The sequence below is a fragment of the Cucurbita pepo genome, chromosome 2 (genome assembly GCF_057944985.1).
Source record: "Cucurbita pepo subsp. pepo isolate OVF chromosome 2, ASM5794498v1, whole genome shotgun sequence".
Taxonomy (NCBI): Eukaryota; Viridiplantae; Streptophyta; class Magnoliopsida; order Cucurbitales; family Cucurbitaceae; genus Cucurbita; species Cucurbita pepo.
Genome location: NC_141799.1, coordinates 12,779,006 through 12,802,000, shown reverse-complemented (window position 1 = coordinate 12,802,000; position 22,995 = coordinate 12,779,006). Strand labels below are relative to the sequence as shown.

At 35.8% G+C, this 22,995-nt stretch overlaps 5 protein-coding genes and 2 long non-coding RNA genes across 11 annotated transcripts; 4 read left to right on the top strand and 3 right to left on the bottom strand.

The window, feature by feature from the left end:
• Positions 1–123: 123 nt before the first annotated feature.
• LOC111789125 (vacuolar cation/proton exchanger 3) lies at positions 124–4,462 on the bottom strand. Of its 2 annotated transcripts, none has more exons than XM_023669774.2 (10): positions 4,218–4,462; positions 3,852–3,919; positions 3,639–3,667; positions 2,501–2,697; positions 2,186–2,401; positions 1,998–2,114; positions 1,812–1,928; positions 711–764; positions 516–632; positions 124–435 (listed from the first exon to the last, which is right to left on the bottom strand). In XM_023669774.2, exons 1-10 carry the CDS (start codon positions 4,293–4,295, stop codon positions 349–351), a joined length of 1,080 nt encoding a protein of 359 aa, XP_023525542.2. In that variant the 5' UTR covers positions 4,296–4,462; the 3' UTR covers positions 124–348. The 2 variants fall into 2 exon arrangements, with proteins under 2 accessions (XP_023525542.2, XP_086977233.1); XM_087121107.1 differs by having other exon boundaries at positions 4,092–4,461.
• A 989-nt stretch (positions 4,463–5,451) lies between these two features.
• On the top strand, positions 5,452–7,742 carry LOC111787517 (uncharacterized). Of its 2 annotated transcripts, none has more exons than XM_023667503.2 (5): positions 5,452–5,617; positions 5,737–5,885; positions 5,985–6,033; positions 6,215–6,357; positions 7,384–7,742. In XM_023667503.2, the coding sequence occupies exons 1-5, from the start codon at positions 5,569–5,571 to the stop codon at positions 7,468–7,470; spliced, it is 477 nt and encodes a 158-aa protein (XP_023523271.2). In that variant the 5' UTR covers positions 5,452–5,568; the 3' UTR covers positions 7,471–7,742. The 2 variants fall into 2 exon arrangements, with proteins under 2 accessions (XP_023523271.2, XP_023523270.2); XM_023667502.2 differs by having other exon boundaries at positions 7,373–7,742.
• A 491-nt stretch (positions 7,743–8,233) lies between these two features.
• On the top strand, positions 8,234–12,513 carry LOC111787516 (inositol 3-kinase). 2 transcript variants are annotated; one of them, XM_087121108.1, is made up of 2 exons: positions 8,234–10,637; positions 11,680–12,121. In XM_087121108.1, the coding sequence occupies exons 1-2, from the start codon at positions 9,774–9,776 to the stop codon at positions 11,806–11,808; spliced, it is 993 nt and encodes a 330-aa protein (XP_086977234.1). In that variant the 5' UTR covers positions 8,234–9,773; the 3' UTR covers positions 11,809–12,121. The 2 variants fall into 2 exon arrangements, with proteins under 2 accessions (XP_086977234.1, XP_023523268.2); XM_023667500.2 differs by lacking the exon at positions 11,680–12,121 and adding an exon at positions 12,131–12,513 and having other exon boundaries at positions 8,242–10,637.
• Positions 12,514–14,819: 2,306 nt separating this feature from the next.
• Positions 14,820–15,383, bottom strand: LOC111787520 (uncharacterized). Its single transcript, XR_002814001.2, has 2 exons — positions 15,248–15,383; positions 14,820–15,138 (listed from the first exon to the last, which is right to left on the bottom strand). It is a non-coding gene; the product is annotated as an uncharacterized LOC111787520 (long non-coding RNA).
• On the top strand, positions 15,384–18,212 carry LOC111787514 (phosphoinositide phospholipase C 4). The gene is made up of 9 exons (XM_023667499.2): positions 15,384–15,704; positions 15,826–16,022; positions 16,122–16,257; positions 16,352–16,549; positions 16,653–16,867; positions 16,975–17,092; positions 17,173–17,325; positions 17,404–17,490; positions 17,592–18,212. The coding sequence occupies exons 1-9, from the start codon at positions 15,384–15,386 to the stop codon at positions 17,883–17,885; spliced, it is 1,719 nt and encodes a 572-aa protein (XP_023523267.1). The 3' UTR covers positions 17,886–18,212.
• Positions 18,213–18,627: 415 nt separating this feature from the next.
• On the top strand, positions 18,628–22,728 carry LOC111787515 (phosphoinositide phospholipase C 2-like). Of its 2 annotated transcripts, none has more exons than XM_087121440.1 (9): positions 18,628–18,930; positions 19,675–19,871; positions 20,115–20,250; positions 20,667–20,831; positions 21,068–21,288; positions 21,597–21,714; positions 22,014–22,166; positions 22,240–22,326; positions 22,431–22,728. In XM_087121440.1, the coding sequence occupies exons 1-9, from the start codon at positions 18,628–18,630 to the stop codon at positions 22,722–22,724; spliced, it is 1,674 nt and encodes a 557-aa protein (XP_086977566.1). In that variant the 3' UTR covers positions 22,725–22,728. The 2 variants fall into 2 exon arrangements, with proteins under 2 accessions (XP_086977566.1, XP_086977565.1); XM_087121439.1 differs by having other exon boundaries at positions 20,667–20,891; positions 21,092–21,288.
• On the bottom strand, positions 18,829–22,710 carry LOC111787518 (uncharacterized). The gene is made up of 4 exons (XR_002814000.2): positions 22,583–22,710; positions 22,422–22,500; positions 20,985–21,097; positions 18,829–18,967 (listed from the first exon to the last, which is right to left on the bottom strand). It is a non-coding gene; the product is annotated as an uncharacterized LOC111787518 (long non-coding RNA).
• Positions 22,729–22,995: the final 267 nt, after the last annotated feature.

The following is a 22,995-nucleotide window of genomic DNA, read 5'->3' as shown; positions in this document are numbered from 1 at the left end:
AAAAAATGAAATGTTTAATTAGTTGCAATAGGCCCTTCATAGACGTGCAAACCAAAAATCAACTTGTGTTTAAAAAAAAGAAAAATAAATAAATTATTATGAATAAATAAAATGAATTTGAAGGCATGTTCTATTATTATGAATGAAAGTCAAAATACTTTACAAGTAAACCAAGCAAAGCATTTGTAAGCTACTCAACTAACTCGACCATTTGAAGGCACGAGAACGCTTACGTTAGTATCTGACCAACCCGAAAATAGGATTACAACTCAGTCTTACTCTATTTTTAAACAGATTACAATTATTTAACGATTCTAACCGCGTTGTGTTACGTCTGTGCATATGAGTTCAGTAGTTTGAACAAAAAAAGCAGAAAGAAATTGCTACGTAGCTGAGGAGAAGTACCATTCCTTTGATGTAATGTGAATTTCCGTCCTGATAAAAAATTAAAATTTGATTTATAATTGAGAAACGAGCTGAATTTAAATTTTGGAGACGGATTAAATGGACGTTACCTGTAGAGTGAATAGAGTGAGGACGATAGCGAAGGCGAGAGAAGCGGTTTCGATGAGACCAAAATCGAGATCCATTTTGATGCCCGAACACCATCCAACAGCTACACTCAAAGGCACCTAATAATTGAAACATTCATATCATCATAAACTTATTCATCTTCATTAACCCTCTTTTTTTTACTACTAATTTATTACCACAAACAGTGAAATTTGAGCTGCTGATCCCAATGCTATCCCAAGTGTTATATCCTACACAACAACAACCAAAATAAGTAAGCGATGTTTTCTCGGTCGGGTGTGGTATGTTCTTAATGCTTTAGGGTTTGTGTGAGATTCCACGTCGGTTGGGGAGGAGAACGAAATGTTCTTTGGTGTGAAAACCTCTTCCTAGTAGACATGTTTTAAGAACTTTGAGGGGAAGCCGGAAAGAAAAATCTCAAAGAGGACAATATCTGCTAGCGGTGGACTTGGACTGTTACAAATGATATTAGAGCCAGACATCGGGCAATGTGCGAGCGAGGAGGCTGAGCCCCAAAGGGGAGTGGACACGAGACGGTGTGTCAATAAGGACACTAGGTCCCAAAAAGGGTGGATTGTGAGATCCCACATCGATCGAAGAAAACGAAACATTCTTTATAAGGGTGTGGATACATCTTCCCAACAAATGCGTTTTAAAAATCTTAAAGAGAAACTCGAAAGGAAAAGTCATGCTAGGGGTGGGCTTGGGCTGTTACAAATGGTATAAAGAGCCCGACACTAGACAATGTGTTAGCGAGGAGGCTGAGAGCTGAAAGGTAGTGGACACGAGACTGCTGGATATGGATTGTGAGATCTCACATGGGTTGGGGAGGAGAACGAAACATTCTTTATAAGAGTGTAGAAACCTCTTCCGAACAGACACATTTTAAAAATCTTGAAGAGAAACCCAAAAAGAAAAGTCATGCTAGGGGTGGGCTTGGACCGTTACAAATGGTATAAGAGCCAAACACTAGACGATATGCCAGCAAGGAGGCTGAGCCCCAAAGAGGGTGACACGAGGTGGTTTACCAGGAAGAAAATAGAGCCCATAAGGGGATGAATTGGGAGGTCCCACATCGACAGTGAGGACACTAGGCCACAAAGGAGGTAAATTATGAGTTCTCACATCGGTTAGTGAGGAGAACGAAGCATTATAAGGGTGTGGAAACCTCTTCCTAACATACCGTTTTAAAAACACCGAAGAAAAACCCAAAAGGAAAAGCTCAAAGAAGATCATATCCGATAGCGATGGACTTGAACGGTTACATATAAACATACCAATTTGTTCTTCACAGCAAATATAACCGACCCAGCATGCTCAGCTGCATTACCCATAATCGGCAGCACAATTATACTCATAAAGCTCACCGAAACTCCCCATGATTGTGATGCCTCCTACGCTCAACAAAAACCCATAATTTCTTGGAAACAAACACAAAAAGAATGGCTTTCAATGAAATATACCTCAATTGTAGCCACAACATACTGTGATAGAACAGCTATGACAATGGTCATACCCACCAGCCAACCAAACGAGCTCCAAACCCCAATTATTGCCATTTCTTCATCATCCTCTTCCTCCTATTCAACCCATTCATCACATGTTTAGACAACAAATTATACTTAGAGTTCAAGAGAGTTTGAATAATCACCTCTGGTAGACCAAAAAATTGGTTATGGGTTTTCAATTGGAAGAACACATAAACAAGATAAGCTATGAGCATTATGATGCTGCAAGTTCTTGATAGCTCTAGAACAGACAAATCTGTCCATAATTTAGCTGATGGTGATGCAAATCTTGATATCAATGGCAGCATTTGGCATAGCAATCCGAGTAGCAACACTAAAGAGCTTACGTTCGCGACTTTCTGTTGAGAAAACATGATCGATAACGTTAATGTTCTTGTTTCTTGTTTCTCGAATGTGTTCGATTCGAAAGTTTGAAAGTATTTTTGTTTTTGGCTTACTGGGTTGAATGTTTGTTGCTTGTTGAGATTGGATAAGCCTCCAAAGAGAAGAGATGTGCCAAGAACTAGAAGTAAATTGGAAAGAATGGAACCCAAAAGGGAGAATTTCAAGATGTGGATTTTGTTTTGGTGTAAAGCTAACATTGCTAATATCAACTCTGTTGCATTCCCACATGTTGCATTCACTAGCCCTCCAACTGCCATAATTAACGAACACAAATACGACCCGGGTTAAATTACAAATTGCAATTGTGTTTTTCGACTTGCGAGGAGTTCAGGTACTCAAATGACCTGAGAACTCGACCAACCTAGACTACCGAACCCAATCTATAAAAATTGGGTTGATGGGTAACGACCTAGATCCACCGCTAGTAGATATTGTCTTTTTTTAACTTTTCTTTTCGGGTTTCCCCTCAAGGCTTTAAAATGAGTCTACTAGGGGAAGGTTTCCATGGTGTTTTGTTCTCCTCCCCAACCAACATGGGACATCACAATCCACCCCCTTCGAGACCCAGCGTCCTCGCTGGCGCTCTTTCCTTCCTCCAATCGATGTGGGACCGCCCCTAAATCCACCCTCCTTCGGGGCCAGCGTCCTTACTGGCACACCGCCTCGTGTCTACCCCTTTTGGGGAACAGTAAGAAAGTTGACACATCATCCGGTGTCTGGCTCTGATATCATTTGTAACGACACAGATATACCGCTAGCAGATATTGTCTTCTTTCGGCTTTCTCTTTCGGGCTTCCCCTCAAGGCTTTAAAACGCGTCTGCTACGAGAAAAAGGTTTCCACACTCTTATAAATGGTGTTTTGTTCTCCTCCCCAACCAATGTGGGACATCACAACCGAACCCAAACTATAAAAATTGGGTTGATGGGTTGTGTAATGGCACACACCCTCTAGTAGATATTGTCATATTTTGACTTTTCCTAATGTTTTAAACCACAGACAAATTTTTACACCATTATAAAAATGTTTCATTCATCTCTCCAATAGAGGTGGAATCTCACAATCGACCATACTGGCTGACACTCGTTGCTCTCTAAGAAAACCCTAAAAATGTAGGGGTATTTTGGTAATTTTGGACTCATAAAATCTGATTCACAACCACTCAGAAATGGACGGTGGAGATTTGAAGTACCTGTGGGCCCCGTGAAGAATGCAATCTGCCTGATGTTTTTTTTCAACGAAGAAACAACAACGCACGAAATTAGAAGAAAAATATTTATGAATTTATTTTCGTAAAATCATAGGTTAAGAATTATAAATTTTGTTAAATTTTTAAAAACATAAATAAAAAATTCAAATAAATAAATAAATAAATTATAGGAAGGAAAATGAAAAGCGTTCTTACTCGGTCAAAAAACTGACACGTTCTGCAAGGTGAGCCAATCCAAGTAAGCTCAAACCAAGTGTCCATGCCTACGTGGCACACAATTACATGACAGGTCAGATTCTATTAACTAAATAAAAATAAATGAAAAAAAAATCAGAAAAATATAAATAAATAAATTCTGTTCCCATTTTTTATTTTTCAAAAACATAAATTTAAAATAAATTTAATATTATGAACGAAGTACGACTGAAGGCTTACGCTTCCAAAGTTGTAAAAATCCGCCGCCACCGCCAAAGGGATCGCCGGAAAAAGCACCGCCAGCTTCGTTCCAAACACCACTTTCACTAAATTCCCCCACAAATCCCTAACCAACCCAAACCTCACCGTCGCCGTCGCCGTCGCCGTCGCGCCACCTCCGTTGATCTCCAAATCACGGAAAACCAGCGGCTCGTCTGAACCCATGAGTAGGCTAACCACCACGGCGGAGTCCGGCAGAGGAATTAGCCTAGAATGAAATATCGCCGCCGATGCTGCAGTGTCTGTGCGTTTTCAGGTGAAAATTAAGGCGGAGAAACAAGAACAGAGACATAATGGGTCTGAAATTGTGGATTTTAAGGTTAAAAAAAAAACACACGATTAGTGAAAGAACACGAAATTTCCTGGAATTTTCTGAAATTTCAGTTACCAAAATTATGGTGACACTTAATTACTCCCATTTTTGTATAATATATGTTTGGTAACTTTATAATTATTTTCGTCCGTTATGTATCATTTTATTTTAATTTATGTACTTTCAAATACTGACTTATTTGGATTTTATTGTTGAATATATGATTGATTAGAATATGGTGGAACGGAATAAATTTGACTCAGATAAAACAAATTAATGACTGATTACGTGTAAGAGCGGTTTAATTTGTTTAATTAAAGTACACTAAATGAACTTTATGGTAGTTACACGTTACGTGACCATCAAAGTCAGTCACTAAAAGTTGATATGTAGACATAAACACGTGAATGAAGATAAAACACGGTGAAACAACATGTGTTGATTGGACGAATTTCAATCTTATTAAATTCTTGACACGTGACAATATATGTCTGAATAAATTTAATTTATTTTTAAATATAAAGTATAATTATTAATTTTAATGGTAATAATAATATTATATATATTTCCATTTTAATGTGCACCTGTTTTTTGTTTTTATTTTTTTTCCTAATTTAATTTAGGTGTTTAATTTGATTTTAAATAAATTTATAAATTTATAAATTTTAATTTAATAAGTCGTTAAATTTTTATTTGTTTATCTAATTGACTTCGAACCCATTTAATAATTTTTAAAATTTAGAGATTTATTATCTATGAAATAAACATAAAATTAAATTTATTAATTGAGATAAACTTGAAAAAATAAAATTGTTATTTAACTAAATAAATTACAAAAATGTGATTATGGAAGAAACAACTAAAAACTTTATATTTTAATATTTAAAAATAGTTTTGCAAATATATTTTTTTCTCTTTGCTAAAAGACCCATTTTGGAAATAGTTTCAAATTTTCAACACGGGTTCAAAACGCAAATATGTAAAAGTATGGGGCCGGTTCAGGAATAATATTTAAGCTTCGCTAGACCGGAACTTCTCGTTAGAGAGAAACAAAGCAAGGGGAAAGCTTCTGTGAAACTCGCGGGAAAGGGGAAGAAGGAAGAAGGAAGAAGCAAACCCTAAGAAATGGCGGAGAAATTGGCTCCAGAAAAGCGCCATAGCTTTCTCCACAACGGTATTTTCTATCTCTTCATCAATTTCATCTTCAGAATGTTCAATTTGCCGAATTAATTCACTGTATTACTAGTTTTTTTTTTTTTTTTTTTTTTTTTTTTTTTTTTTTTTTCTTTTCAGGTCAGGAAGTGTTTGAATGGGATCAGACTCTGGAGGAGGTTAATATTTATATTAATTTGCCTCCGAATGTTCATTCAAAGCAATTCTACTGCAAGATTCAGTCTAGACATGTCGAGCTTGGGATTAAGGGGAATCCTCCTTATCTCAATGTCAGTATCATTGCATTTTCATTTCTCTTTCTTGCTTGATTTAAGTTTGATGTATTAATTCGTATGTTGTATTGATTGCTTTGAATCGTTGATTTGCAGCACGAACTTACTTGCCCTGTGAAGACGGATTCGTCTTTCTGGACGCTAGGTGATTGCGAATTCTCGCTTTAATGATTAACTATAATTTTGAGGCGGTTGAATGTTATGATTTTAGACCAAATATAAGGAATTTCTAAGCAGATTATTGATGTCTCTTTTTGTGTTTCTCTTCTATTGCTCCGCTTTTGTCTATTTTGTGGTGTAATTGTTTTGTTTATTCGGTGTGGCAGAGGATGGCATAATGCACATTACACTGCAGAAGAGGGACAAGGGTCAGACATGGGCTTCTCCCATACAGGGTCAGGGTCAACTTGATCCTTACTCCACTGATCTTGAGCAGAAGCGTCTTATGCTCCAAAGGTTTCAAGAGGAGGTCCGTTTTTTTTTTTCCATGTTTTTAGATGATATGAACATGTTTTGTGCTTTCCATGTTTGTTTTATGTTCCTTTTGTTTCTTTTCTTGAGCATTTGTTCATTTTTAGTCAGTGATCAATTGCTTCAAGCTGTCAAGATAGAAAAAAGAGAGAAAAAAAAAAAAAAAAAAAAATCTCTAGATGCATACATGAAATCTTCAACTAATGTAGAGTACATGAACCATTTCTTCCAAATTTTCAATTCATAAGAGACGGCCTGGTTTTTCTCATACATCACCGAGGACCAAGCAAGAGAAAATACAATGATAGTCTATTTTGTTTGATTTCTTCTCTTTGAAGATATCCCTTAAGTAGTCAATTAGGTGCAATAACAAGAGGGTGAAGAAACTCCTAACCCAAAAGCTTCACTCATTTTCCTTCAAGGCACTTCCAAGATGACTTGAACATATGATGAGCTCTTGTACTAGCTGATGTTGGATAGATGAACCAATTTTGCAAAGCTGCAGATGATAGGACTTGTGATATAACCCAAATATTCCTACACTTCATCCATGACCAAGCTCAAGAATTCATCTGCAAGGCTACTCCATTTGGAGCCTATCCTTGGTGGCAACCTTTAGAACCCAATCGAGTTGAAGGAAAATATCTCATAAGTCCATTCTCAAGTTCATGGGATGCCCTGCATTACTTGTTTTGTTGTATTTTGAATTCCATATTTTTGTATTTTTAAGCTTTTGATTTTTTTTTTTTTTTTGGATGGTATAGATATAATTGGGGTTGCATTCAATCATTGCATACGAATGTTATCCACTCTGCATGTCATACAGACACACATATGGATGGAGGAGTTGTAGGATTCTCGTCAGTTTACTAAAATTTTATTGGGTGGAATGCTTTTGAAAAGTTTTGATACCTTTGAAATTCATGAACTTGTTTCCTTTCCTACATAATTTCATATGTCCAGAGTCGTGTCAGTCATGTAATGAAATCTTGAAATTTAATATGCTCTCATAGTTCCTTTGCAGAACCCTGGATTTGACTTCTCACAAGCTCAGTTTTCGGGCAACTGTCCCGATCCAAGGACCTTCATGGGTGGAATTCACTCAGATTAACAACTATAGTTTGTGGCATTTATAACTTGCATGGCGTGACACTCTATTAATCCTCAGTAAATAATGTAGGTTTTCTCCTGGTCTTGATTTATGCAATCCCTGTAATAGCTGCTATTGTGGAAGGGAAATTTACCGAGTCTTTGCGCTATAGCTGCAATGAATTAAAAAGATTTAGTTGATATATATTTATCTACCAAATACTTTGTATTATAAGCTTTTAACCTTCTATTTGGTTTGATATAAACAAAACTATGTCCTAGAGTTCTATAGCAGATGGAAGTACATGGTAAACGTAGCAACTGATATCGTCATTATCTATATATTAGTTTGCCCAGATCCCAATAAATTATGTTGAAAAAAGGTTCCTCTTTAGTTTAAATGCTCCCACAAATTATGTTCCAAATGTGATGAGATCCTGTCTAGAGGACTAGTTCATGCGTAACAGCTCATGTTTAATGTCCAAAGTGGTGGATGAAAGCATTTTTCTGGTGGGATCTTATCTTCTTGGCTTTGTTTGGTATTTTCTTTAATCCTTTGAGCAATAAGACGTAAAAGAAATGGGAATTAGAGAAGGGAATTGCTGCAGCGACGGTTGTGATTGCAGCAGTTGGAACCCTATTCAAAAGTGCTGAATTGAGGTGGTATCAGATTCCTAACCATTATGTCATGGCCATTCATTAATATTCTGCATTTTTTGCCTTTGCTTTCAGATTCCCACCTCTCAAAGGACGGATGACTACTCCAGGTATGTAATTTTTTATCTTCTTTTCGCTTAAAAGGTCCAAAGCAGAAGAAAATCCCTTTATTTATGAGTTGAAGAGTTCTTGTGTGGCTTTGATTGTATATTGTTACTTTTAAGAGTCCTGAATTTATTAGTTGAAATTAGATGGTTAAGGCCTAAGTCCTAAGTCCATATCAATTGGAGAAGGGAACGAGTGCCATTGAGGATGCTGAGCCCCAAAGGGGATGGATTGTGAGATCCCATATCAGTTGGGGAGGAGAACAAAACATTCTTTATAATGGTGTGGAATCTTCTCTCTAGTAGACGCGTTTTAAAAACCTTAAGGGGAAGCCCGAAAGGAAAAACACAAAAGGACAATATTTACTAGCGATGAACTTAGGCTGTTACACAGTAGATTAGATATTCAAATCATCCAACTCTAAGTCTGATTTTCTTTGTTAAATCCAATTGGTCAAAACATATATTCTCCGTGTTCCACTTAGAAGTTAGAAATTCAAATCCTCGCGAGAGAAGTTTTTTGGAATCCATTGTCACCTCGGGTTTGTTGCCGGGGTGGTTAGTGTTCTAAGGTGGCTTCCTTCATGATCTTTTAAAGCAGTACATTACTTTTTGCTATTATTGAATCATCTTACTGGATCCTTTTCTTTTCTCTTCCTCTTCTTACCTTTTATCGACTGTTTTGGTCATTTTAGCTGCCCTGAAGGGTTACTGCCACGCCCATATCTTTTGTTGTTATTAAGATTGAATTCCACCTTTGGATTTGGAATTTGTCCATATCACTTCGCCTCTGCCAACAATTTTGGAAGTTGGTGAAAAATAGGGAGACGAGGTGCCATAAATACACAAGTTTAGATATTTATTAGACACAATATCATTTAGATATTTAAATAATAGATTGGAAGTTTTAGATTAATATATGAAAGAAGGTCGAGATGGTAATTTAAATCTCGACTTTTTTGGTTAAAAAATATAATATACTCTGATTAGATACATTTAAAATGTCTTAAAGGTTAATCAAACATTAAAAAAAATTAGTGAAATGTGAAAATATATTAAATCTAAAATTTAAAATACTACTAAACACTTTTAAAGAACAGAAAGTTATTTTTCTCTTATTATTGTAATATTATGGTATTATTATTTTTTGGCCCCTCAGCTCCCTTTGTTGACCCACTTTATTTGAAAGAAAAAGGAAAAAAAAGAAATAAATGCAATCCTCAAAACTTTGTTCTTCTGACAGAAATGAATTAAACAGAAGAATTCCATGCAAACCAGAGCTTTACATAAACCCTTTTGAATCCAAATCTCTCTCCGGCGCACGTTGCCTCTCTCTGCCGCCACCACTCTCTCCGTTTTACACGACTCTCTTTTTTTCTGTCCTCAAATGCATACCTTCACTTCCATTACAAATCCCTTCTTGTCCTTCATTTCCGTTTCGAAATCCTCCTCCCATGGCGGCTTAGCCCCTTTTCCTTCCCTTTTCCACCCATGATCCCTATACCCACCGAAACTTTCTCCTTTTCTCTTCAATCTTTCTATTATTTCCCTTCACAACCCTCAAATGGTGAGCGATACCAAAGACCCACCTCCCAATTTTCCTCCTCGTGCTCTGATTGTCGGCAATTTCTGCCATGATGTCCTTATTCGCGATGCCCATGTCGTCACCGAGTCTCTCGGCGGCGCCGCCTCGTTCATTTCCACGGTCTTTGAAGGCCTATCGGTTACCTATCTCACTGTTTCCAAGGTGGGGGAAGATTTCGCCTATTCGACTAACCAGAGTCCGATTGTTGTCGGGAATTCGAAGACGACGACGTTTCGTGCGTTTTTCGACTCTTCAATCGCCGGCGATGGCCATGGAGATCGGATTCTGAAAAGGGTTTCCGCCTGTGCTCCGATTTTGCCTTCAGATCTTCCTGATTTTAGATTTGAATTTGGAATGGCGGTTGGGGTTGGTGGGGAGGTTCTCCCTGAGACGCTTGAACGGATGATTGAGATTTGTGATGTTGTGTTTGTTGATATTCAGTCTTTGATTCGGGTTTTTGATGAAATTGATGGGACTGTGCAGCATGTGAATCTGAAAGAGAGTGGGTTCTTCCATTTGTTGCCTCGAATTGGATTGTTAAAAGCTTCTGCTGAAGAGGCTCCGTTTATGGATGTTGAAGAGGTCAAGAAGCTTTGCCCTGTTGTTGTGACGAAAGGGAAAGAAGGGTGTAAGTTATATTCGAACGGCGGCGTGTTGCAGATTGCTCCGTTTACAGCAACTCAGCTCGATCCCACCGGTGCTGGTGACAGCTTCTTGGGTGGCTTTGCCGCGGGTTTCACGGCTGGATTGGCTGTGCCGGATGCTGCATTGCTTGGGAATTTGTTTGGATCTCTTACTGTCGCCCAAATTGGCCTGCCCCATTTTGAGTCCAGAATCTTGCAGGTATGTTTTCTAATTTCGAACGCTGGATGAACACTATACAGTTTAAAAAAAATTGAAATGTTGGTGTTTTGTTTGATAGTTTATATGTAGTTCTTATCTATGAGCAATTCTAGGACAATATAAATGATTAGTAGATCATATTACTGAATTTGTAATCATATGCATATCCGGCTGAATAAGATGAGAGATCTAAAGATATAGAAATAAGTTTCAGCCAAAACATATCTTAACTTTGCTCTATTCTGGTTTATCTCAGTAGAGAATGCTCTTGTAATCATAGGGTTGTCGGGTTGTAAATTATAGGTTCATAAGCAACCATACTGGCTTGATGAGTAGTCGCCACAAAATTAGTATTGGCCTAGTCGTCAATTGTGACAGTCCAAGCCCACCGATAGTAGATATTGTCTGCTTTGACCCGTTACACATTGCCCTCAACCTCACGATTTTAAAACGCGTCGGTTAGGGAGAGGTTTCCACACCCTTATAAATAAATGTTTTATTTTCCTCTCCAACTGAGTGGGGATCTTACAATCCACACCTCCCCTTGGGGGCCAGCGTTCTCGCTAACACACTGCTCGGTGTATGGCTTTAATACCATTTGTAACAACCCAAACCCACCGTTAGTAGATATTGTAACCGTGAGGCCAACAACAATACGTAACGGGCCAAAGTGGATAATATCTATTAGCTGGTTTAGGTTGTTACATCAATAAAGGCCATAAAACTATTAAAGGGCTTAGTGAACGAGTTCAAACCATGATGGCCATCTAACCAAGACAAGTTTAATCAAACATAGTAAGATCTCGTGAGAATAGTGAAGATGGGTGAAAACTAGCAAGATAATCATATCTATATCTATATCTATATCTATATAAGCATAACATATCTCCCAAGTCTTGGAACTTGCTTGTTGCGTGTTCTCTCTCTTTCCTTAGATTGATTTTTTAGAGGCAGTGATAGTTTTCTTCTTAACTTCATGAACAGTGATTTCAAGTGCAAATAGCTTTGATTTTTTACCTGTTGCCCATATCATTAACTTTAGTGTGAGCCAAGTTTCTCAATCAGAGTCGAAATGGCGTGTCGAAGTTCCATGCTGTGGGAACACTCATTTACTTCATCTGAGGTTGCTTTGTGTGTAAACGGCTATAGATTATCTTGTGCGAGAGGATGATTAGAGTACTTATGTTCGTGGCGTGTCCATACGAAACAGAGACCATAATCCCAATCTAGCTGTAACATTTTTCTAGTTTGTTTGAAGTCATTGTTGTTCCAGTATACATCATGTTTCGATCTCTTATATGGATACAAGTACTGCTTCCTCAACGTTCACAGGTCTCTTCGAAATCTTGAAAAATGATCCGTGCATGAGATCGATCTCGTTTGTAGTTTTCTCCTGCTTCTTTCGCTCTTTTTTTCAGTAGTTGAAAGTGGGATCGACGTATAATACCGAGTTTCTGTTTTAATGAACTCATTACTTCCCCTTTGTGTTGCAGAGAATTAAGGACGAGGTAGACAGAAGAAAGCTGCAGTTCATCGACTCGTTGTCTCCGGGAGAGAACGAGTTGATCCATCGGATGCCAGAAGGACACGAACAGTTCCACAAATCTCTCGGAACGGTCAGATCAGAATGCCAATTGAATCTGCCAGCTTCTCACAGAGCAGTGGAGCAAGTGAATGGGCTAACTTAAAACTATAATAACGAGGAGAAAGTAGGAAGCTGCTGAAATTTTCCTAATCTCAATCTCACAAACCAAACAACTTTGTAGTTCCCTTAATCTTGGAGCTTTGTTGAAAGTTGTAGCTAAACCCAAATCATAAATTTGATGACTAATCAAAAGGAATATAAATAAATAATAAATATGATGATTAATGAAAAGGATTAAAAAAAATAATTAAAATAAACAGTAATATTGCTACCATTTAAGATATGGGTAATGTGATAAGATGTTAATGGCTATATTTATAATTATTTTTTAAAAAAGAAATATTCTATGTTCATTATTTTTATTTTTTATAAAAAAAAAAGAAAATACATCTTAAAAAAATACCAAAATAATTACTTTTAGATATCTTATATGCTAAAATAATTTGTACATTTGTGCTGAAGTAGGTAGATTAAAATAAAATATTAAATTATAAATTTAATTCTATTATTAAATTTAGGAAAGTTTTAAATAAATTTCTAAGATTCTTTTAATTATGTGTTCAATAAATCATAAATCTTTAAATTATATCTAATATTGAAAGATTTACTCTCTATTTTTTTTTAATCTCTAATTTCTTGTGTTTGTTGTTCTTACTCAGATTCTTTGATCATTGGTGCCACCATCAAATTAGTTGGTGTGTTAAAGTTCGTCTTTGCAACATTGTTACGTTCTTTGTGCACCACAGCCACGAGACATCGCGAATCGACAGAGGAGGAATGCTGGTTGAAGCCTTGGGGAGCTCCATTTTCACAAAGTAAGAAGTGGTCTAGTGATTGGATACAACGTAAGCGTCGTTCAATAAATGCATAGTCGAATCCAACAGATGCATAGTCGAATCCAACAGATGCATAGTCGAATCGTTTGGTCAACAAGGTCAACAATCAACAGGTATTATTGATCAAATTTCATTAATAAATTTTAAACATCAGTAAGAAAGACAATAAGAATTTTGATTAAAACGCATGAAAGATGAAAAGATTAAAATAAAAATAAAAATATATAGTATTCTTTATAATAAAGAAGAGAAGGCATCTGGTTTTGAGGTCACTTTTAGTTTTATAATTATTTTTATTCTTTCCATTTTTCCAAAGTATTTATAATATTTTAATTTGGTTTCCCACTTTTCCTTTCCCTTTTTAGCTTGGTTGGAAGCTCAAATTGATTTATTCTTTTGGGGAATGAATTCCTCACATTAATTTCTTCAATATTATAATCACACGTTTTGATTATTAAGAGTTCTATTAAGAGTATTAGAACGAAGGAGTTTTAGTATGTTTTTTTTTTGTTCAACGATAATAAATATTGAAACATATCGTTAAAAATCATGAAATTTTACTAGTTTCGTAGTTTAAACTTTTAGATTTGCATCATTTTTAAATTTTATATTAATAGATTATTGATATTCTAAAAATTGTTAAGTTAAATATTAATATTTTTTTTTACAATAAAATGTTTAAATTCTCATAGAAAAATACTAAAAAAACCATATTATCATTTTCAAATAAAATGCTGCCTTTTTTAGGTTAAGAATGTGAAGAGCGTGGATTTATTTTATTTATTTATTTATTTATTATTTATTTATTTTTTGAAAATAAATAGCTTAACCATTAAGGTTCAAATGGACCCAGAAGGTTCCTACTGTGCTATAATATTTTGACCATTGGACCCTTCTTGGGAGGCTTCTTTTGTATTATTATCGTCATTTGTATCACTTATTAAATTTTATTACCATCAAATACAAAAATATTTCCATACTTTTTTTAATTATTAAATTTTGCAATGGAAACTTTGTTGGCTATAAATTTTATTTTAGCAATAAAACATTTTTTTAATAAAAAATAGTTTTGCTTTTGAAGAATTAAAATATTCAAGTTCTTTCTAATCTTTAAAAATGTTTATTCTTTCAATTTTCAATTTCTTTTTTACAAAAAAAAAAAAAAAAAAATTAAATTAAATTATTAGATATATAATTAAATTTTATGTTGCATCAAATTTTCAATTTTGTGTTGAATAGATTTATGATTTAAAAAAATGTTGAGGAGATGAACTATGTGTTAGATACAAAACTAAAAATTCAATAACTCACTCGACACAAAATTAAAAATTTTGAACTTATTTTAACACTTTTTAATGTTAAGAACTAGATAGACTTAGCTTAAAAGAAAGTTTTTGGGCAAAACTTGAAATTCAACTAAAATTAACTATTCTAGTTACACCGACAAATAAAAACTTGTAATTCAATTAAAATTAACTATTCTAGTTACACCGACAAATACACCCACCAAATTGCCCACCACAATGAACATTACGACTCGAATAGACACACTAATACTAACTACATAAATTTGAAGTCAATTCACAAAACGATAGAGAAGGAAACTGATGTAATTGTAATTCAAAAGTTCGAAGACTAAAATATAAATTTTAAAATTTTGATAACCAAAATTAAACGAATATAAAATTCAGCGAAAACAATAAATTTTGAAAAATTCTGGGAATAAAATAAAATAAAAAGTAAAAGGAAGAACTTTTATGATCTCTAAGCTTTCACTTTCAAGTCATTTCAAGTCATTTCAAGTCATTTCAACTTGTGAGTAGTAAGCCCATCACTTTAGCAAGTTTAAAAGGTATCTCACATCATTCCCAAATAACCTTTAATAATTGAAGTTTAAACCATCCAAACAATGAAACTACCAAGAAGGCATGCATATACTTTTGAGTATGAGTGGGGAACAGTATAACCTGATCTCAGCATGGCAAGAGAAAGCACCCCAATCGTTGCTTTTAGAAGAAGCCTGCATATATTGGAAGGAAAAGGAAAAGAAACAGAGCGTCAATGACATAAAAGAAAGAGTCTAAACTCGGACTCTTTTCATTTCAAACCCAATGGCTGCCTTGCCTTACCTGGTGGCTGTGTTGTTTTGAAAAATGAAGACCAAAATCCTTCCCTTCTGCCTGTATATAACCATAATTCAAAGCAATTGAAATCAACCCATTGCCCTTTTTTTGTTTCTCTCTCTCTCTCTCTCTCTCTCTCTCTATGGGAAATTACAGGGTTTGTCTCTGTTTCATCAGAAGGTTTAAGATGTCCACAGACGAGCCACCGTCGGACGTCAAGGAGGCGTTTCTCAAATACGCCAACGCCGCCGCTGCCAACATGACCGTCGAGCAGTTCCACTCGTTTCTTGTGGAGTTTCAAGGAGATCAGACAGCGTCAATGGCCGATGCTCAACGGATTGTTGAGCAAGTGCTGCAGCGGCGGCATCATGTGATCTCCAAGCTCACAAAACACAGTCTCAATCTTGATGATTTCTATTACTATCTCTTCTCTATGGATCTCAATCCCCCAGTTTCAGATCAGGTGAGATGTCAATTTCTCTTATTTCTCCTGTTTCCTTGAAATTTGGAAATTTTGGTTTCTGGGTCTTGTACCTCAACCTAACCCCAGATTCTTAGATATACAAGTGTTTCATCATTTACAGGTTCATCAGGATATGAGAGCTCCACTGTCCCATTATTACATTTATACTAGTCACAATACTTACTTAACTGGGAATCAATTGAGCAGTGATTCCAGTGATGTTCCGATTATAAATGCACTGAAAAGTGGTGTCAGAGTCGTGGAGCTTGATTTGTGGCCAAACTCTGAAGAAGATGACATAGATGTTCTTCATGGAAGGTGAGAGAACTAAGAACTAAGAAATGGAATTGTTGGTTTTGACTGAAATATAGGAAGAATGTAGTTTGTCTGAAGTTGAATGTGTAATCTTTTCTTTAGGACCTTGACAACACCTGTGGAATTCGTTAGATGTCTGAAATCTATTAAAGAGAATGCTTTCATAGCATCTCCATATCCTGTCATAATTACTCTAGAAGACCACCTAACTCCTGATCTTCAAGCTAAAGCAGCCGAGGTATCTTTTTCCCTTCTCAAATTGTTTACAGAAAGATTAGTTTTGTTCATACTTTAAAGATTTATGGGAGGGAGATGCTTGTTTTTGTTTGCAGAACATCAAGGAAACATTTGGAGACATGCTGTTCTTTCCTGAAGCAGAATATCTACAAGAATTTCCTTCTCCAGAAGAACTGAAGTATCGGATCATCATTTCAACAAAACCCCCTAAAGAATATCTCAGATCCAAAAATGTGAAAGGGGAGAATTCTTCCAGTGAAGATGAAACGGATGATGAAGATGGGGTCGATACGGTCTGCTTTCCGTTGAAATTTACCACATTTTAGCTGTGTTTTTCTAGTCATTTTCTGGTTTCCAGTATCTTGATGAAGTATACAACTCTCTATTGGGTTGCAGAGTGAGAGTGAATCCAGCGAGAGTGACGACAGTGATTACGAATCTTACGCTACAGGTGTATCCGAATACAAACGCCTAATTGCCATTCATGCTGGCAAACCAAAGGGGGGATTGAAGGAAGCTCTAAAAGTTGGAGCTGATAAAGCTAGACGCCTTAGCTTGAGTGAAAAGGCACTAAAAAAGGCAACTAAATCTCATGGAATGGATGTCATTAGGTAATAGTAACATACATGTCGTCAGTTTACTCCAGAAAGAAATTAAGAGAAGTTTAAAGAATTCATTTCCCAAACTGACACCAATCATGCTCTGTTCTTGCTTTCAGATTCACCCAGAAGAACATGTTAAGGATATATCCAAAGGGAACTCGAGTAAACTCTTCCAACTACAACCCAATGAGTGCTTGGTTACACGGGGCTCAGATGGTTGCTTTCAATATGCAGGTATTTTCATTTTCTCTAGGATCAAATAATATCACTGTCCTTGTTCTTCTAAAAAAATAAATTTAATTTGACCATCACAGGGATACGGAAAGTCTCTCAGTTTAATGTACGGGATGTTTCGATCGAACGGAGGTTGTGGCTATGTGAAAAAACCTGATTTTCTACTGACAGTTGATCCCCATGGCAAGGTGTTTGATCCTAATGCAAAATTGCCAGTTAAAAAAACTTTGAAGGTAGGCATTTTGCCAAACTAGATCATGTATCAAGTCCGGCTGGACTTGCTCTCTAAAACATTATATTGCCAATGACAGGTGAAAGTCTACATGGGTGTTGGCTGGAATTTGGATTTTGAAAGCACCCACTTTCATCTGTACTCCCCTCCTGACTTCTATGCACGGGTAAGTTTCAAATGAATGGAAATCTAGTTAACCCAAGTCCATAGTTCAAGCAATATTGTTACCTGCACCGACTGCATATTGACCATGTTAGCCTTATGCAGATTGGAATCGCAGGAGCTCCAGATGATGCGATAATAAAGAGAACAGAGATCAAAGAGGAGACTTGGAGCCCAGTTTGGAACGAAGAGTTTACATATCCTTTGACCATTCCTGAACTGGCTTTACTTCGAATCGAAGTGTATAGTTATAACATTTCAGATAAGGATGTTTTTGGAGGACAAAACTGTCTGCCTGTTCCTGAAGTGAAGGCAGGCATCCATGCTGTTCCTCTTTTTGACCGTAAAGGATCAAAGTACAGTTCTGTAAAGCTTCTATTGCGTTTTGAGTTTTCCTGAATATAATTTCTAATCCTTTGGGGCAACATCTCAGTGGAGTGAATTTTTCCTGTCAACTGTTGTCTATAGTGGAGATTATTGTTGTTCTTTGACTAGAAAGAGTTGGATTCTTACATTTTTCATAGGGTAGAGAAAAGGCATCGAATATGGGGTCGCCACTTTTCTCTCTTTCCTTTTTCTCTTTTCCTTTTTCTCTTTTCCTTCTTTGATGCCACCGTACTATTATAAAGCAGATTCTCTCTGTTCAAGGAGAGTGATTAATCCTGTAAAGAAAAACAGAGACAGGAGAATAAATGGATCCATGAACAAAACCGTGTATTTTATTGATACCTTGTCTTCCTAATGGATGCAGTTGATTGAATCACTATACTGAATAGCTGAGGTAACAGTTTGCTGTAAAGAAGCAGACTCTTTAGGATTTAGATGGCTCTATCAGACATCCTAAATTCTAGCAACAGCCTATTCCTGCAATGCAAACTAGGCTGGTCAAATTTGGAATCACAAGCAACTTCTTGCCAGTTCCACCACATTTGCTCTCCAAGAAAAGAACATCTTGCCATGGACACAGATTCCAACTTCGGCTGGACGTCATTCTTTAGGGATTGAAATGGAAACTCCCCCTCCCCCTCCCCCTCTTTTTCATTCATTCTTCCACAGATCCAAGTAGGACAAAGGATAAACAAAAGAAAACACCACATAGAAAGTGCAGGTTTGGTGTGTCTGCTCTGTATCATTGTAAAGAATGAGTAAGCACAGTTTCAGGGTCTGTTTCTTTTTCAGTAGAAGATTCAGGACAAATGCAGCAGAAGCACCAGAAGATGTGAAGATGATGTTCAATAAATACTCAAAACATGGCACAATGAACATTGATCAATTGCGGACGTTTTTGGAAGAGGTTCAAGGAGAAAAATCTGAGACAAAAGCTGAGGACATCTTCAACACTCTCAAGCACCTCAACATCTTTCAGAGAAGAGGCCTTTATCTCGAAGATTTCTTCCGATATCTTCTTGGAGACCTTAATCTTGCTTTCTCGCCCTGCCAAGGGGTTATCTCTCTTTCTTCTCTTTACTTTTCAAGCCAATCTACAATATATGCAATGTCACACCATCCATAAAACCAGAGCATCATTCAGAGATAAAAATTCATTAAAATGTATTTTGATATTCTGTTTTGTCATAGACATTACAATCTATTTTTCTAGAACAAAGATTTTCTTCTTCATTCCAAAATTATATGTTTATGAACAGTGAGTTTAATATTAATAATAATATTAAACTTTACAAGTTTTATAATACACTAAAGTATTTAAACTCTGGTTCTTACTATTGTATCATATTCTTCACAATTTTGGAGTACAGATCACTATAATTTTCTTTTTCAAAAAAAGATCCAAATCTGATTTCCTACTTGCATATCGACTATATTATGGCATAGTACTAAAAGTTAATTTAAGTTCTTGTCATTAAGTCTATCTATAATGTGTTTATTAGAAATCTTATCTGGCATCACCTAAACTAATATTTTGAAAAAGATGTATCAAAGTTTTTTCTTAAATCCAATATAAACAATTTAATAATCACGGAAGTTTAAGGATCGAAATAAAATATTTTTTTTAGCAGGAGAGCTAAAACAAGTCTGAATGTTTAAGGACAAAGATGTAAGTTAACAAAAGAAGTATAACTTCCACTTCTACCAATAATACTTTCCTTCAATTTTCACTGAAAGTTCTAAAATAAATTTGCAAAATAAGCCATGATATTAGTGATTAATAGTTGGGAACTGGGTGCAGGTTTATCAGGATATGGGAGCCCCATTGTCTCACTACTACATATTTACAGGCCACAATTCCTACTTAACAGGGAATCAACTGTGTAGTAAAAGCAGTGTGACTCCTATCATAAGGGCTCTAAAAAGAGGAGTAAGAGCAATTGAGTTGGACTTGTGGCCTAGATTTAAGAATAATGGCATTGAGGTTCGTCATGGAGGGTATGACCTAAAGATTGCACACTATAAAAAAAAAGTTCATTTTTGTGATCATCCTACGACGAGTCATTTCATACATTCACGTTTCAGTATCTTTTTGGTTTTAATTAAAAAAATATATATACACTAATGATTTTTCCAAAAGTGCTTACACTATATGAGAGCTCCCGATACACTCTAGATATACTTTTGTGTGTGTTTTAAGAAGCTTCTGCATTAACTAATTGAACATCCATGGAGCTGTAGGACACCAACAGCTCCTGTGTTACTCATCAAATGCCTGCGGGCAATTAAAGATCATGCCTTTACTGCTTCTGAGTATCCTGTAGTGATAACTTTTGAAGACCATCTCACCCCAGAACTTCGAAAAGAAGTGGCCAAGGTGAGCAATAGAACTCAACTTACAGTCTTGTTAAGTTAGATCCTCTCTATGATAACATCTCTGTTTCATAGTTTAATTCTTTTGGAAAATTTTCAGATACTAATAATTTCCTTGTTTCATTTTACATATTCCAAGAGTAATACTTTTAAATTTTATTCAAATTTCAACATTTATAGATTTTTTTAGTTTTTTTAGACTCGTTTGTTAGCATTTTTATATTTTCCACGCAATTTTAGAAATCATAGTGCATTCTATTGTAATTTTAAGAAGCTCTTAATATCCTAATCAAATTATGAAAACTAAAACCATAGTTTTTAAAACAACTTTCTATAAAACTAAAACACTTATCATAAGATATTACACTTCCGTTTTTTTACTTGCCATTAATTCTTCTTTACCTATGTAATTATGTGTAGATGGTTAATGAAACATTTGAGGATATGCTTTACGTTCCTGAATTTGAAGACTTGAATGAACTCCCATCCCCAGAGTCACTAAAGAAAGGGGTTCTGATTTCTACCAAACCACCAGAGCACAAAAAGGGTGAGAGCACAAAGGAAAAGCCATCAACGGATAAGCAAAGAGACACTGCCGATGATGACATTTGGGACAGTGTAAGGCCACAAGAAGATGTGGATGAGGTGCGCATTATATTTTATCTTTTCTTTTCATTATTTTTCATGAAAACAACAAACTTGTAATGATGTAATAAAATCCAGAACATTTAGACATACCTGAAAGATTCACACTTCGATAATGACCTCCTCTTCTGAACTGGTGTAGAATTCTTGACACAGAAAGTGAGCTAGTTTTCATTTCCAATTCACATTCTGACTTGCAGGATGACCTGGAGGAGGATAAAGATGAGGACGTTGCTGTTCCAGAATATAGGAAAGTGATTGCCATTCATGCAAAGAAGATGAAACCTGGATTAAATCTCCAGGCTTTCCTTAATGATACAGAAAGTGTTTCAAGACTTAGTCTGAGTGAACAAGCACTTGAAAAGGCTACAAAAGACTATGGGCGTGATATTATCAGGTATAACTATTGTACTCTTTCATTTTCCCAACATTTAGTAGAGTGAATTTGGAGTCTATGGATCAAACTCTGCAAACTTATTCACAGAGGAAATGAATGCATATACATTATATCCATTTGATAGCACTTTTTAATCATACAGTAGCTTTTAATTTTAGATAACAAGTATGTTTGACTCTAATTTCACCTTGTTGAGAATGAAATACTAAGACAAATTCTTTTTTCTCTGAATAACCATATCCAACATCACAAACGGATAACTAGTATTTCTATGTTTTTAAGAGATATTCAATAAAATTTTGTCTTAGGTTTACACAAAGGAATTTGCTGAGAGTGTACCCAAAAGGCTTAAGATTAGACTCATCTAATTACAATCCTATGCTTGGCTGGACTCACGGGGCTCAAATGGTTGCCTTTAATATGCAGGTTAGCGTTCACACTCCTCTTCTATATTTTCGTCGCTATGCTATACATATGAACAAAATTTAGACTGCTGACCCATGCCAGATTCCATAAAACTTGGGATTGGAGAATATATATGTGTGTATATATATAATGCGGTCCAGATATCCATATTCTGGCTGCGAAATCCCGCAACAAATAAAGCAACATTTTAACCAAGAGAAGAAAATAACAAACAAAAATGAGAAAGAAAGATAAAGGAAAGAAAGTTGTTCATAGAAAAAAGAATTTTAGTATCCACTAATGATTTGTATGCGTTGAAGGGATACGGGAAATACTTCTGGATCATGCAAGGAATGTTCAGAGGCAATGGCGGTTGTGGCTATATTAAAAAACCCGATTTCTTGTTGAATAACCTAGATCATAAGCCTTCTAATTCCAGATCATCATCTTCGACTATGATCAAACGTTTAAAGGTCAGTTTTCTTGCACAAAGAAACACATTGTCTAATGTTTAACAAATTCATGATTCCATTGCAATGGTTACAGATAAAGGTATACATGGGAGAAGGATGGAATACGGAATTCGGCCTCTCACATTTCGATTTCTATTCGCCTCCAGACTTATACGTACAGGTAAGAAACAGATATCGATTAAAAAAAATCAACATTCAAGAAATGGCAGATAAGCGATTGTAGTAGCAATACATCTATAACAGGAATTTTCTTACTGATTTTAGATTGGAATCGTCGGAGTCCGAGATGATACAACATCGGAAAGAACAACCACGATCGAAGACCAGTGGGTACCTGTTTGGAACGCGAAGTTCAGTTTCTCAATAAGCACTCCTGAACTGGCTTTGCTAAGCGTTATAGTTCGTGATCGCGATACCTCTGGAAAAGACGACTTCGCCGGCCAGACATGTCTGCCGGTGAAAGAGCTCCGATCAGGAATCCGCGCAGTTCCATTATACAGTAAGAGGGGAGAGAGATACAAACACGTGAAGCTCCTCATGGGATTCAAATTTGAATAACACGAATAAAAAATATATAAATAATAAATAAAAATTAAAGGAAAATGGAATAAAACTATTATTTTTTTTTAATTAATTAATTATATATATATATATATATATTTCAACAAGGAAAATAAAAAATAATTAAAAATAATTTCTGGCAAATAGCAATTGCCAGCCAAAGCTTTTAGTCCTCGATAATGCATTGCATTACGGTCTATAATATATATTATTTATTTTAATGTTTTTGAAAACGCTATGTTAACTAACGGGTTGAAACCGCTTTTAT

Excerpts from the sequence above, each read along its gene's own strand:
- LOC111789125 (XM_087121107.1), bottom strand. The coding sequence starts at position 4,295 with ATGGGTTCAGACGAGCCGCTGGTTTTCCGTGATTTGGAGATCAACGGA. Across the intron at positions 765-1,811 it reads TTGCTGTGAAGAACAAATTG|GATATAACACTTGGGATAGC; the intron begins GTATGTTTATAT and ends GTTGTTGTGTAG. Across the intron at positions 633-710 it reads CTCAAATTTCACTGTTTGTG|GTGCCTTTGAGTGTAGCTGT; the intron begins GTAATAAATTAG and ends TTCAATTATTAG.
- LOC111787517 (XM_023667502.2), top strand. The coding sequence starts at position 5,569 with ATGGCGGAGAAATTGGCTCCAGAAAAGCGCCATAGCTTTCTCCACAAC. Across the intron at positions 5,618-5,736 it reads CCATAGCTTTCTCCACAACG|GTCAGGAAGTGTTTGAATGG; the intron begins GTATTTTCTATC and ends TTTTCTTTTCAG. Across the intron at positions 6,358-7,372 it reads TCCAAAGGTTTCAAGAGGAG|TTCCTTTGCAGAACCCTGGA; the intron begins GTCCGTTTTTTT and ends ATGCTCTCATAG.
- LOC111787516 (XM_023667500.2), top strand. The coding sequence starts at position 9,774 with ATGGTGAGCGATACCAAAGACCCACCTCCCAATTTTCCTCCTCGTGCT. Across the intron at positions 10,638-12,130 it reads TTGAGTCCAGAATCTTGCAG|AGAATTAAGGACGAGGTAGA; the intron begins GTATGTTTTCTA and ends TTTGTGTTGCAG.
- LOC111787514 (XM_023667499.2), top strand. The coding sequence starts at position 15,384 with ATGGGAAATTACAGGGTTTGTCTCTGTTTCATCAGAAGGTTTAAGATG. Across the intron at positions 16,258-16,351 it reads TTCAAGCTAAAGCAGCCGAG|AACATCAAGGAAACATTTGG; the intron begins GTATCTTTTTCC and ends TTTTGTTTGCAG. Across the intron at positions 17,326-17,403 it reads CAGTTAAAAAAACTTTGAAG|GTGAAAGTCTACATGGGTGT; the intron begins GTAGGCATTTTG and ends TGCCAATGACAG.
- LOC111787515 (XM_087121439.1), top strand. The coding sequence starts at position 18,628 with ATGAGTAAGCACAGTTTCAGGGTCTGTTTCTTTTTCAGTAGAAGATTC. Across the intron at positions 20,251-20,666 it reads TTCGAAAAGAAGTGGCCAAG|ATGGTTAATGAAACATTTGA; the intron begins GTGAGCAATAGA and ends AATTATGTGTAG. Across the intron at positions 20,892-21,091 it reads CACAAGAAGATGTGGATGAG|GATGACCTGGAGGAGGATAA; the intron begins GTGCGCATTATA and ends TCTGACTTGCAG.